Source organism: Typopeltis vanoorti, chromosome 5 (assembly GCF_054136105.1).
Source record: "Typopeltis vanoorti isolate ZY-2024b chromosome 5, IOZ_Tvanoo_1.0, whole genome shotgun sequence".
Lineage (NCBI taxonomy): Eukaryota > Metazoa > Arthropoda > Arachnida > Uropygi > Thelyphonidae > Typopeltis > Typopeltis vanoorti.
The window spans coordinates 132,210,275-132,225,624 of NC_143553.1; the positions used below are offsets into that span (position 1 = coordinate 132,210,275).

Consider the following 15,350-nt stretch of genomic DNA (forward strand, 5'->3'; position numbering starts at 1 on the left):
AAATTCGTGAACACTTGTTGACGTTTTTAACAACTAATGACACTACTGGTAAAGGTGTATATGAAAATATAAAATCACTTTTGAATAAATTAAATCTTAAATTTCTCATATTGTAGAGGGCAAGGGTATGATAATGGAGCGAATATGAGAGTAGTATATAAGGGAGTCCGTGCTTACATTTTAAATGAAACGAAAAGACATTTTATAGTCCTTCCGCCTGTCATAATTTAAATTTGATTTTAAGGGATGTCGCAAAATCATCAATTATAGCAATACATTTTTTTAATGTTATACAAAATATATACATTATTTGCTGCCTCAACTTCACGTTGGGACATATTAAAGAAATTTGTTAAACAATTAACTCCAAAACCGTTATGTGATACAAGATGGGGATGTAGAATGTCAGTTAGAGCTTTACGTTTTTAAATACACAGAATTATTTAAAATTGCATCGGATAATACTATCAACGTAGAAGTGGTTTCAATATATGAACAAATAGATTCATTTGAGTTTATACTAAGCCTTGTAATTTAGTATGAGCTTTTGTCAAAAGTTAATTTAGTAAGTAAAGTATTACAAAATGCAAAAATTCCCATAGACGTAGCAACTAAGCATATTAAAGAGTTAGTGCAGTACTTTGAAGAGCAGAGAATATTTGGTAGGTGTTTTGAGATTGCTAAAGAACTGTCAAATCTATTAGAAATAGAAATTAAATTTAAAGAAAGTCGAGTACGTCGAAGAAAAGTATTTTTTTGATTATGAAACGCCTAATGAATCACACATAGGCGATAACAAAGATAATTTTAGGATAAATTTCTTTTTTGTAATTTTAGATACTGCTCTACAATCTGTCAAAAAACTATTTGAATTGTATAAAATTCACCAAAAATCATTTGGATTTCTTCATTATATGAAATTAATAAGAAAAATGAATTAAAATTTTGCTGCAAACAGCTGTATCAAAAACTAAATACAGATATTGATGAATCTGAATTTTACAATGAATTAATTCTTTTTAGAAATATTGTTCCAGAAGATGCATCCATTAATATTTTAAAATTCATAATTGCAAATAATTTGTCGAATATTTATCCAAATATTACTACGACATTTAAAATATTATTGACCAGTCCAGTTACGATCGCATCAGCAGAAAGGTCATTTTCCAAATTAAAATTAATAAAAACCTATTTGTGATCTTCTATGTCTCAAGAACGTTTGTCGTCCCTGCCAATAATATCTATAGAGCATGAAATTGCAAAAAAATTGAATTTTGATGGCGTTATAAATAATTATATTGATAAACGCATTAGGTTAAATAAAATTTAATATATTAAGATTGCTTTTAAATCTTATAAGTTGTCATACATATATTTCATTCTTTATGGTAAAAATGGATATTTTTTTCATATTTTATATTATTATTTATATGATTAAATAAATCATTGTTCTGGCATATTTATATGATAATGTATACTTACATAATAAAATAATATATCACGTACATACAAACACATTTATTTTTTAACTAATTTTTCCCTTTACTTAAATTGATGCTAAAGAGTATAGTTGTTTATTTATGTGCATAAATATTTTTCATATTTGATTTAATTAATTAATTAACAAGATATCCATTTAAAATTTCCATAAAAGTTACTAACCTTCAGTGGCCCCGCTTTTTCATTTCGCACAGGGCCCCGCAAAATGTAAAAACGGCCCTGAAAAATATAACAAGGATGCATAGGAGTCTTGTAATAAATTATGTCTGGGTTATTTCGGTGTGAGGTGTCACGAATAATAATAATAATATTTACACAAGTCTTGATGGCGCAATGCATAAAATTAAAAGTAAAAATTTGAATTACTAAATGATATCTAAAACGTTTTAAAATGCCCTGAATTGCGGTAGACGATGTTTTTAAATTTTTTTTTTTTTTTTTCCCTGATGCTTAAGTAAATTTCTACCAGATGGCATCGGATATGATTTATTGTTTATAATGTAACGAAGACGTAACTGTGTTGTGTAGTTTTAGAGTGTGATGCTGCAGTTTTAAATTTTGAATCTGAATAAATACCGAAGGTTCATGCATCTTTTCGAAGTTAATCTATATTCCAGTCATTTTTGCCGAGACTTTTTTTTTTTTCAATCGTGGTAAATTTTTTACATTCTGTTTATTTACAGTTTATAGAATTTTTTCATATAAGTTTATAAGTGCTCCTTTTTCTATAAATCTGGAAAATGGAAGCAAGTAATAAAATTAATGACATCCACAGGATTTCTTACGAATTTGATGTGTTAGTTTTATTTCCGGTAATTATACCTCGTATTTTATGAACACGTAAATAAGCCACATATCCATTTTTTAAAATAAAAAAAAATGCTTTTGCTTAAGGCCAAATGAACCAAATTTGTCCATCACAGGGAACTTGTTCGACAATTAAGACGCTCATATCATCATCCCGTATCAGTAACGATGCTCCCAAGAGATTCAATCCACAAAAGAAACAACGGTGTGTGTGTGTGCGTGCGCGCGCGGGGGGGGGAGATTTAGACGTTGACTTTACTTAACTTATTTTTAATATTGACTTAGTGCAGTGTTTTTATTTATTTGTGTATCCGACATATAGATTTCGAAAATTGGAGAACGGGAGATTACGAATACTCCTTGAAAGTGCCATTTTCTTACTTCATAATCCCATCTGGAGAATGAGCAGTAATTTTTTTTTTTTTTAATGTTGGATCCCACCCACGAAAGGTTATTAGCAAACCTATAGTACATTTTGTACTCCCATTTCTAGCAATTTTATATATTTTTTATGTAATTTTTATTTATTTTTAGTCAGGAAACCCTGTTATAGAAGACCAAACATGGTATTTTTTTCAGGCCACTTTAGGCCTCCAATAAGCAGGGCGACAATAAAATTTCTCACTTAAAGGCAATCACAAAATATGTGTCTGTTTCAGGATTCAAATCTGCAGCCTGTTGGTGGGAGAGTTGGGTACTCTAATCACTCATCCAACTAGGCTGGCATATAAATGACTTGAATTCAATTTCAGTGATATGTTTGTAGATAGATATATAAAATGCAAGACCACCTTAAATAATAATTTATGTATGCAAATGCTTCTAATAGGTGTACTGTGATGAGCTAATGTTTGGATAATTTAGAATTCTGTAAAGACCAGGACCAGAAATAGAACTTTTTTTTTTCAAGCCACCTTAGGCCTCTAGGCAGTATCATCTGGAGGTGGTAAGGTTTTTTTCTCCCTGAAACTTGGGTTTTTTCATCCCAAAAAATTGGCAGATAAAGGAGGGGATGTGATGTTGCTTGGGGGGGGGGGTTATAGCATTCATGTGGACAAAATATTTCAGTACCTGAATAATATGAGGAAAATTAGAGGTCATTCATGGAAATTAAGAGTGTGTTAGTAAGGGAGTAAGGACTAGATTTTTTGCTTGGAAAGTGGTAAATGAGTGGAATAGATTGCCAGAGTCAGTTGATCTGTCTCTGATTTATCTTTCTTTAATTTATGCAGTGATAAATTAAAGAAAAGAAGAATAAACACTGATATTGCATAGCCACTATGAAACAGTTAAATTCTAATAGCAAATAGCCATAAATGCATGAATACCATAATTTTTTTGTCAGTTTTGCAAAACCTAATTTATAAAAATTATTTTACTACTGACTCATATAAGTACCTAATCTATGTAATTACAAAGAGGAGGTTGAGAATTTTTTTTAAGGTGCAATAATTGTCACCATGTGATATTGCAGTTTAACACACTTCTACATATATAAAGAAATAATAACCAACATTAAAAAAAGGAAGGAGGATGGAAATTATGAGTATGATGTACAGGCATAGTTGTGTATTTCAAGAAAGACCCATTCTAATCCAAAGTCAGTTGACTTTAGATTAAAACATTGAATAAACAAAGCTTTGAAGATCAGATAACTGTTAGATCACTTTATCTACATTGGAAAGAAAAATCATTTTGGAAATAAGTTAAATGTAATGTCACTCTTTTTTCCAAGTGCCTGAAAATTCCCTGATTTTAGCATGTCTGTTAAGTGGCATAATACAGTTGAAAGAATGATGGGACATGGCATCCTTCATTTGAATAAGACCCGAATTCAATTCTTGTTTTAGTGAGAGAAATCTTTATATTAACTTTTGCAATTGAAGGTGAGTTAGCAAATCATAACAATTGTAGCAGGGTTTTTCTCCCAGAAACTTAAGTTTTTCATCTCATATACAAGCAAATCAGTCATGAACACAGTTTACTAAAAAAAAATACTGTTTCATGGCATCAGATGGTGGTAGTGGTATTTTGTATACATAGAGGGTTAAAAAGCGTAGATGATATTTGTGTGGAGTATTGTCCTCCCATGATGAGTCTTGGGAGGGCCTCTCTACTCAACATAACAATAATATCCAGATCCTTAGACAGATATTTTCACCTTGAATGTGAATATTTTCAGTCTTTTCTGGCTTAATGCAGTCTTACCATCCAGAAACTGGGATCTTATACTTTTTTTGTTGCTTTTGTCTCATGTATTCTTTATACAAATGTCATATCCCTGCCACTTTATAATACTGTCTCCCTACATATTAATTTCTTATGGTTGTACTTATCTTTTGACACAAATGTGCACTTGTCCACATGTTGTTTTCTAGATATTTTCATAGGCATTATTCAGCTGAAATGCCATCTGCAGTTATAAATTAAATGAAGTTATTTAACATGTGCAGTGTCTTTAAGTACATAGCATTTTCAGAACAACACAAGTTAAATGTTTTATAAGCTAACATGTTATTATATTTATTTACTGAATACTTCTCATGCACTAGCAACAAGAAAAAAGAAATATTTAGTAAATAACAGTGAACAACAACAATAAAAAAGATGATTAACCACAAAATCCTAAGTATGTTCTTGTGGATATTGTAAAGTCTGTCTTTGCAAATATCAATAATTTCTATCAATGGAACTCCAAAGAATTAACTCATTGTTGGTGGTCTGCTCCTCTAGGTTCCATGAGTGGTTAGCGTATTCGCTCTCCCACCAGAAGGCTGCAGATTGAATCCCGCTGTGAGCATGGATGTTTGTGATTGTCTGTGGAAATACTAGTGGTGGGTGGTAGATGGCATTGGTGTAGTTGCGTGTAGTTGGCGGATTAAGTGATGGAGACAGAGTTTTACAGTAGGTGCCCTCCCTCCCTCGATGAGTCTTTGGACTCCTTGGAGGTGTCACGTATTAATAATAATAATAATAATAATAATAATCTGTAAGTCACTATCCTTTCAAACTGTATTCCACTCACCCACCACTCTCCAAGCAAAAATCTTATTCTATGCTTCCACTTCCTTTTCTTAACTTCAGAGAGGGCTACTAATCCCGTCCTTTGTTCTGCCTTTTGGAAAATCTTTGCAATTATCTTACTACTTCAGCTCAAAAGGAGAAAATTGATCTTAGTTGGTGAGCAGAGTGTGTCTTCTAGGAAATAAGGCAGGATTGTGTTTTGGTAACATTTTAATTTACAAGTAGATAGTTAAAAATAAATGTGAAATATGAATCTTGTAAAAACATTTATTTCTTTGCATAATCTCCTTCAGCTTCTGTGTACTTGTCCCATCGCTTTATCAGTCCGTCAAAACTAGCAACAGAATTTCTTAACTTCAGAGAGGGCGAACTATGTACCTCATTTTCACCCTCCTAATCACAAGCAAAAGGTTTGCCACCAAGGTGCTGTTTAGCAAGCTAGACAGGTCCAAGTTGTTTCTGGCAAGGTCAGGCCTTAAGGTGGATATTAAAGGAGTTCCCACTGAAGTTCTTGATTTCTCTCCAGGGTTCTTGTAGCTGTATGAAATGTCGCATTGTCATGCTGGAGCAATACTGCTTGGCAGTAGACCTGGGCAGTTTTGGTGAAGTGCATCTCAGAGCTTCAATAGTTCATAGTAAGATGTTGTATTCACATTTTCACTATACTTTTGAAAATGGTCCAACACTCCCTGGAAATCCCAGTAGACTATAAGCTTAAACTTCTTGCTTGCTGGTGAAGTGGGATGTTTCTATTGCATTGAAGCATGCTATAATTTAGGTTGGTCTTGGTGAACCCACAATTCATTACCTCTACCAGTCCTTTTTAATGTGTCTTCTCCTTCATCTGCATAGCAGAAGCGATGTCACAATGCCAGACCCATTTGGTTCATTTTGTGTTGAGAGCTCAGTTCTCAGGGCATCCGCTATGCATACACTTTCCAGAAATTTAAATGATCATGCATTTTTAGTGCAATTGGAAGAATGATGGTACATTGCACCCCTCGACTGGAATAAGCCTAAGTTCTATTATCATCGTGATGGAAGGAATCTTTATGTGGACTTTTTCAATCGAAAGTGAGTTAGCTGATCTCATACGGAGGTAGCAGGGTTTTTCTCCCGTAAACTCGGGTTTTCATCCCGCATACAGACAAATCAACCCTTCAGAACACACGCAATTTACAGACAAAAAATACGAGTTGTGGTGGTGGGTGGTAGATAGCGTTGATGGAGATGATTGGTAGTGGTGGAGACAGTTGTATAGTGGATGTCCTCCCACGATGAGTCTTCGGACTCCTTGGAGGTGTCACGAATAATAATGATAATATATGCAGTTTGCTGATACCTATTTGACTTCCAGTTCCTATCTAGCTCACTAATCTAGTATCCAATCCCTTCTGCTCCAGTTTAGTTGCAATCTTATGGAGTGGCAGTCTATCAAAAGCCTTTGCAAAATCTAAGTATACCACTGTATATGTATCTCTCTCTTGTCCAAAATATTTGTCATCTTGTCATAGTACATAAGTTGGTGAAACCTGACCTCTCTCTTTAACAAATCCATGCTGACAAGCATATACAATACCTCTTATCAAACCCATTTCTGTATCCTAGCACTTGCCAACCTCTCTAACACTTAACTACAACTCTGAATATATAGACAAGTCTATAATTTATAGCTTTATCACCACTTTTGGGAAGTGGAGCACATTTGCTTTCTTCCACTTCTTTGGGTCTTGTGTTGTTGCAAGACTTGTTAAACAGGTAAGCCAGGGCCGACACTTCCTGAAACATTCTCCTAAGACATGCCATCGAGAGACCTATTTCCGTATCAACATCAAATTCCTCATACCTCCTGCTCACTCACCAGTAAGTCTTCTCCCATTTCCTATACATTTGAGCTTCTGATTTCACACTGAGGATGAAACACCCCAATGAATTGATAACTGAGTACCTCAACTATCTCTTCTGCAATAGTTACCAATCTACCACTTTCATCCATTAACATCATCTTGCCATAATCATCCTTTCTATTTGCCACATGTTGAAAAATACTCCCTAAGATTTTTCTTGGCCTGATTTGCTCATTTCTGCTCATACTGCACTTTCAGTGTCCTTACTGAGTCATCTTCCAGCTTGCTCTTTATACTTTTCTTCATGCAATTGATTATTACCACTATTCATCTTGTGCTGCCTTCAGAGTTTTTTTTCAGATTTAATGTCTAATCCCTTCATTTATCCATTTGACACCTACCTTATTCAGCCTTTTGACCTTTCGAATACGTTCACACATCATTAACGTTGTTAAGTATGCACCTTCTTCAGCTTCACTTTGTTTACTATTAAACATAGGTGAGCTGTTTATTTGTATTCATGCACTTTAATAATTTTTGCTGTTGTAATTGAGGGCATATGGTCTCAATTACATTGAAAATATTGAAAAGAATGACATGCAAGAAAGTTTTATTGCGAATAAAAGTTGAGCAGCTCTCAGATGTGAACTGTAGACTAAAATACACAAAGATTATTGAAGAAAAATGAAAGAGTTTGAGAACAGGAATCAAACCTTGGAGATTCAGTGGCAAACTCTGAAGAAAACGTTGATAGATTCTGCCAGAGAGGCATGTGGTGAGATTGTCTGCAAAGATAAAAAAAATCAGAACTCCCTGGTGGACACAGGAAGTTAAAGAGGCAGTGAAGGAAAAGAAGAAAGCATATCAAAAGTTCCTGTCAAATAAGTCAGCTCTTGTGCTCATAGAGAATACAGAGATGAATGCAAGAATGCTAAACACTGTGTAAAACTAGCTAAACAAAAGTCATGGGAGGACTTTGGCAAGAATATAGAAAATAAATATCAAGAAGGAGGCAAACTATTCTGGAGGTTGTTGAAGAAGCTTAGGAATGGAAGAAAGAGTGCTGTAAAAGGAGTTAGAGATGATAAAGGTGACATGAAAATGGGAGAAAAAGATATCCTTGAAGTATGGAGTAATTACTTTGAAAAACTGCTAAATGAAACAAGCAGTGATTACAGTACAGTGGTAAAAAAACACTGACCAGGCATGTAGTCAGGAATACATATCCATACTTGAAGTAGAAAAAGCCATCAAAGGCTTGAAATGTGGAAAGGCATCAGAAGTAGATGATATTCGACCAGAAATGCTGAAGTATGGTGGTATATATAAGAGTCTTACAGTGGCTGCACTGCATAGTTCAGAAAGCCTGGGCAGACGGACGAATTCCCGATGATTGGAGTAGAGCTCTCATAGTACCCATATATAAAAAGAGAAATAAAACCGAAAGTGAGAATTATAGAGGTATTTCCCTACTGAGTGTTCTTGGCAAGATCTATGCAAGTATACTTGAGAAACGGTTGAGAAGAATTGTGGAAGAAAAGCTTGGTGAAGAACAAGCTGGATTCAGGCCAAATAGAGGCTGTCAGGATCAGATCTTCACTTTACGACAAATAGTCGAGAAAGCATGGGAATATAACAGAGATCTGTATTTAAGTTTTGTCGATTAGGAAAAGGCATATGACAAGGTGACAAGAGAGAAGCTATTCAATACGCTACAGTTATATGGTGTCAATGGGGCATTATATCAAGCAATACTTAGTCTTTATTTGAGTTGTGAGTCAGCAGTTAGAATTGAAGGAAGTACAGGAAGATGGTTTAATGTTAAATCTGGTGTGAGACAAGAATGTTCATCATCCCCTCTGTTATTCATTATCTATATGGATCACATTATGAAGGAAAGTGGTATTAAACATGATATCAAAATTGGAGATGTTAATGTCAGCTCTTTGCTTTATGCAGATGATGTTATACTTCTAAATAAATCCGCTACAAGTCTGCAAGATTCTCTGACTAAATTGAATAGCTGTTGTAATAGATATGGTATGAAGGTCAGCAATAAAAAGACAAAGACAATGAAAATAGGCAGAATTATTGAAAATGTCAACTGTGTTGTGAATGGAGAACCTGTGGAACCAGTAAAACATTTCAGCTATTTAGGCACGATTTTTACTGAAGATGGCAAATTAAATATAGAAATAGACAACAGAATCAGCAAAGCTGGTATGGTAGGAAGTCAATTGAATAAATTCATATGGAATAAGAGAGAAATTAGTCAGAACACTAAATTATCTGCATACAAGACAGTGTTCAAACCAGTTTTAACTTATGGATCTGAGAGCTGGGTCAGAAGTAAAACACTTGACCAAAGACTAGAGACTGCAGATATGAGAGTCCTGAGAAAGATTATAGACGTGAACAGATGGCATCAATGGCAATATCATATTAAAAACGAGGATATTAGGGAAGAACTTGACATTGTCAACATCCAGGAATGCGTTAGCAGAGCTAATCTCAGGTGGTATGGTCACTTAAACAGAATGGGCAAAGAAAGATTAGCAAAGCAAGTGTTCTCTGCCAGGTTGGCAGCAAAATGACCCGGTTTGCTTGTCAATCCACCATATCAATCCACCTATATCTTGGAAGACCAAGATATAGGTGGATTGATACTGTACAAAGTGCTTAGATGATAGAAATATAAGAGCTGATAATGTTGGAGCCTTGACAAGTAACAGACTGATTTGGAGGAAAATTGTAGATAGGAAGTTAGTAATGATGTAATTTTTTTCATGTAGTATTATCATATCCTGTACACCCCTTGAGGGTACATGGCAGGAATTTGATGGTGATGGTCATGACTTCAAAAAGGAATTAGTGGAAAACGTGAACCCATGTGTAAATGCAAGAAAGTTGATGTTAATGTACTGCCATATATATGTAAGCAATAGGATGAATTTAACAGGCAGGGTGAGTTAGATCTGACTTACATAAAATGCATTTATGTAAAGGTTTGGGGAATGTAACTTAAGTCAGGCCTGTCTTTACTGTGCACAGTGTAGGTGAGTCCCAGTCATAGAGGATATCAGTTGAGGTTCATTGATGAATAACAGATTGGATTTGGCTGAGTGGTCGTGCACATTGTTAATGTGTTATTAAGCTTTTGGCAAAGTCTGTGGGAAAGTTTTTTTTTTTTTTTTTTTTCCTTCATTGCTTTGCAATAATGGGAACGATTGCTGCCCAAACTGGATTCAACCATTATCGAGGTTTCATCTGGAGCTAGACTAATGGAGATTCTGACATTTAAATTAATGGTATAGTAGGTCAGTTTGATGTGCAATCATCTCCCTCCATATACATCTGGCCTAGTCATGAAGTTGACTTTGCATGAAACTTGTTTGCTTATGCTTAGGTAAAGAATAAAGACAAGAATATCATTTCTTGTCAAGTATAATTTACTTTCTAACCAAGTGATAAACTTACTATGATAATCTCTCTTACCCAGAATATTTTAATAATATGGTGATGTACCATTTTCTTATTTGTGTATATGGAAGTATGGCTTCTACTATGATTTAGCTTTGTATCTCTATGATTTAGCTTTGTATCTCTGTGCTCTTTAACTCCTACTGATGAGACCTTAGTAAAAGTCAAACCAGTTTGAGTAGCGAATCTTAACATAATGCAGGGCAGTAAGTGTGCTGTGCATTATGAGATATTAGGTCATGAAGTCATTCATTTGATGTGATGTTTTCTACCTCCACATACAAGTTCACCACCATTTTTCTGGCAACTTTTGGTCTGGCACCTCCTTTAGTCTAGACAAAATTATGAGAGTCCATTTGAAATTCCTGCAACTACTCAACTAGTTAATTGAGCTGCCACAGGTGGTGTTTTGTGTTCATGGGCTTGTTCATAATAGTGGTGGTGTCAACCATAAGTCCATCATTTCTTTGCACTGTATCATTTATACTAATGTATTTAATTGAATCACTTAATTTACATTTTAAGTTTCTAGTCATCCTTGGCACATTAGACATGGGAGAGATATAGTTAGTGGGTACGAGGTGTAATGATAAATTATTAAGTGAGTTCTGTTCCAGCAGAGCTAATCAAAAATTTTTCTGATCAAGGATGCCAGGAAATTGGTGGTATACCTATAGTTGTGAAGTTGCTTCATATGAAGACTTTTGTTTATACTTGGGTGAAGGATATACAGACATGAATATAGTTTGTCAAGGATAATTTACTTCAGATGAAATGAATTTTCATTATTATTATTATTATTATATCCTCCAATCATTCGGCAGACCTTGTTGTGGGTGGTTCTTTCAACTAACAATGTATTTATCATACTATATTTAACAACATATTCCAGTAATGCATTCCATTCACTGACAATCTCCATGTAAAAAAATCTACTCCTCACACCCCTCTTCACCACACTCCTACATAACTTCCAGGGATGGCCTCTGGTTCTTTCTATTTATAATTCTTCCTAACTTTGCGTCATCAGCAAACAACTGAAGATCCCCAGTCAGTCCACATGATATATCAATTATAAACAAGTTAAACAGCAGTGGCTTAAGAACAGAATCCTGGGACATGCTAACAGTTACCCTCCCTTTTTGGGATACTGCTTCATTGTACACAAGTATCATTCAGAGAACCAGTCACCAATCCATCTAACTTAGGTTATGCTTAGGCATACGTATGCTCTAAATCCATTCCATCTTTTGCAGTTTGCACACCAACTTATGTGGTAATCTGTCAGATGCCTTTGCAAGGTCCAAAGAATATCACTGTATATGATTCTCCCTTGTCTAACACACTCATTACCTTATCATAAAATGCAAGTAAATTGTTAAAATAAGACCTACCCTTTATAGATCCATGCTGACCATCATAAAAGAATACTATGTCTATCAAACCAATCTTGTATTCTATTTCTAACCAATCTCTCCAACACCTTGACTACAACTGCAGTTAAACAATTGGTCTATAATTGGAAACGTTTGTCCTAGAAGCATGCATGTGAAGTGGTACTATTTTGCCTTCTTTCCACTCCTTAGGAACCCCATCCACTGCAAGGCTTTAATTAAATAACCTGGTTAAGGGCATAGCTAACTGTTGTGCACATTCCTTAAGAATATGTAGTGATACATCATCCATTCCCACAGCCTTATTAACATGTAACCAATCAACACATGATTTTCAATAATTCCATTATATCCTTTTGCAACAGCTGCTCTGCTATCATGACTATCCACATAGTCTTGATTGCCACATAGTGGAAGATCAAGTTAAGAAGTTTTTCCCTCATCCTTAGTAACATACAAGAGAATAATAGGAATTTGAATACAGAAAGTGTCGCCAGGTTCATGGAGTTATCCAGGATTAAGTGTCTGAGTTCAGAATGTATATATTGGATGTATCTTTTGCAATAGTTCAGTTGATTTTTCATGTATTATTTAGAGCATGTATGCATTAATATGAATATTTTATTTTTTGTGGCAGATATTTTGCTTTACTTGAAGTGATCATGGAATCAGAAATAGGAAATCTGGATCATAATATAGATGAAAGAAATAAAGGTGAAAAAAAAGTGAGGAAGAGGATGAAGAAAATATATAAAAAAATCAAAGAACAGGTAGGTTTAGAGAAACATTACTTTGAAGAAAATTAAAAAAATAATGTGATTTCATATGAAAATGTGCATATCTTTTCTTAGAGCAATCTTGCATCAGTTTGCTAAAAATTATTATATTTGTGTAAATTAAAGTTATTGAGTTTCATCTTTATTCCTATCTAACTCATTCGGCTGGAAGTTAGCCATGTAGCTTGTTATATTGATTTTCAAACCAGCAGTCTGCAGGTTCAAATCCTATGGCATGGATATTGGGAATGTCTTTAAATGAAGCTCATCACCCACTCTGTACGATTATCCTCTAGCCTATCTGAAGTGGTTTGAGGTTATCTAACACTTAGCCCATCTCTGGTATTGAAATGTAAAATAGATTTATAACCTTTTGTGAATGGGATTCACAAAAAAAAAAAGTATTGTCCTTATACATTTTCATATAATCATTGTAACAATGTTAAGTGATCCAAGTGTTAGACAAGAGCAAGATTTCAAAATTTGATTGGCAATATCAAATAAGACATTAATAAAAATTGTTTATAGCAGCATGAAGTAGCAGTGGGTGTTCAGGCAGATACATTTGGTAGAGGAAGCTGTACATTCTGGTTACATCGTTATAACCATTGCTCTCACCTATGAAAGGTTATTTAGAAACCTATAGTACCTTTTGTACTGTGAGTGGACTAAGGATTTTTTTTTCTATTTTTATCAGTTTTATGTATTTTTATTTGTTTTATATAGTTCAGAAATTCTACTCTAAAAGCCAAACATTGAACTTTTTCAAGCCTCTTCAGGTCTCTAATAAGCAGGAGCGATGAAATTCATCTCCCACCTAAAGACAATTGCAAACATCCATGCCCATGGTGGGATTCAAACCCATAGCCTGTTGGTTGCAGAGTGAGTATGCCAACCACTTGGCTAACTAGGCCATTGTTTGCTTGAGTAACGTTTTGTGTATATGTGCTTCTAAAGACAAATGGAACTTCCATCCAGAGTTTATTCATATTAAATTAGACAACTAAAATATGCTCTGCCTTACTATTTGGAGGGTTTAATTAGTTTTGTTCTGGTAATCTTTTGTAATTAGATACCCAAGAGCAACATCAGAACTCAGTTGCTTACTATTATGATACTTTCTTCAAGCTGAAATATCCAAATTTTGATTTTTCCTTGTAACTAAGTGGTCTTTCACCAACCCAAATTTTAAACTCTGTATGTATGTTATCTTGGGTTTTCTTTTAGTACTCTTCAAGTCTTCATTGTATGAACAAGTCAGTATTCAACCCTTTCTCTTGTCTAATGTACTCCTCATAGAAACCATATACAAAAACATGAGAATGAATTTAATACATTATCTTAAAAAATAAAAGGAACCTCCATATTCAATTTGGTTTCAATAATGCCCTTTGATTGGAAAGGACTGAGTTTCAATCCTGTCAAGGACACAAAAATCTTCATTGACACTTTTGAGCTGAAGGTGAGTTAACCAGTGTCATATGGAGTTGGCAGGCTTTTCCACTATTGGAAACATGTTTTTTTTATCTTGCAAAACAGACTGGCCAGAAGAACACATGCAATTGATAGTCATAATATACTATAAACAACAAAATTAAACTATGACCACAGTACTAAACTTTAATGAAAGTACAGATATTTTGTACTGAAAATAATAGTACATCATCAATGTATTGAAACAGCAAACAAATCAAAGAACAGGAATACAAGGTACATACAACAATTGGTTTACCAATTAAAAATGGTTGCTGTGAGCTAGAAATTAATCTAATAAATAATAAAGCTATTTTTGATGTTTGCATACAATGAGAATCTCCCAAACTTTTGGTAGAGAGAGAGAAAATTGTTCCGATTCTTAGTTAGACCAATGTAAAAGGACTTCACAACTTTCTTTGAAAAGGCGTTCATATTTAAAACTGCTTCTTTGGAGAATACATGCTTCATCCAACCAGATACTGTGTTTAGTGTTAATACTATGCTGTACCAAATCAGACTTTTGAGGTTTCATATATTCGTGTAGTACTGACGTTCTTTATTTGTTGATAGGAAAATATAAGGGAATAACATGATCCTTCTTCAAAATTCTACTAATATGTTCAGCGATACCACAAATATAAAGGATCAGAATGCTGTGGTCTGTTGAAGAATCTTTAAGTTTTGGAACATAGGAGTCAATTATCTGCTGGATTTGATGAGGATTGTAACCATTCAATTCCATTAAAGTTTTGATAGTGAGAAATTCTTATTGTAAGTTTGAGGGAGAGGAGCACATTATGTGATATATTAATGACTTGATAACACCAAACATTTTGTGAAATGTGATGAGCAGACTTTTGATGAATGTATCTGCCAGTAAAGGTAGGTTTCCTATAAACACTTGTTGACAAAGTACTGGAGGCTGTATGAGTAAGAATGTCCAAGAATGGTAAACTACCAGCATTTTCTTTTTTCATGGTGAATTGAATGTGTAGATGAAGGCTATTGATCTGGCATAGGAGAGTGTTAAGTTCATTTTCAGA

General features: G+C 34.2%; 1 protein-coding gene across 1 annotated transcript in view; it reads left to right on the forward strand.

The window, feature by feature from the left end:
* Positions 1-2,402: 2,402 nt before the first annotated feature.
* Larp7 (La related protein 7) overlaps positions 2,403-15,350 on the forward strand; it is a 207,987-nt gene continuing 195,039 nt past the window's right edge. The window contains exons 1-2 of the mRNA XM_090393486.1: positions 2,403-2,515; positions 12,693-12,825. Coding sequence (XP_090249612.1) covers positions 2,403-2,515; positions 12,693-12,825 — 246 coding nt within the window. The remainder of the gene's footprint in view (positions 2,516-12,692; positions 12,826-15,350) is intronic.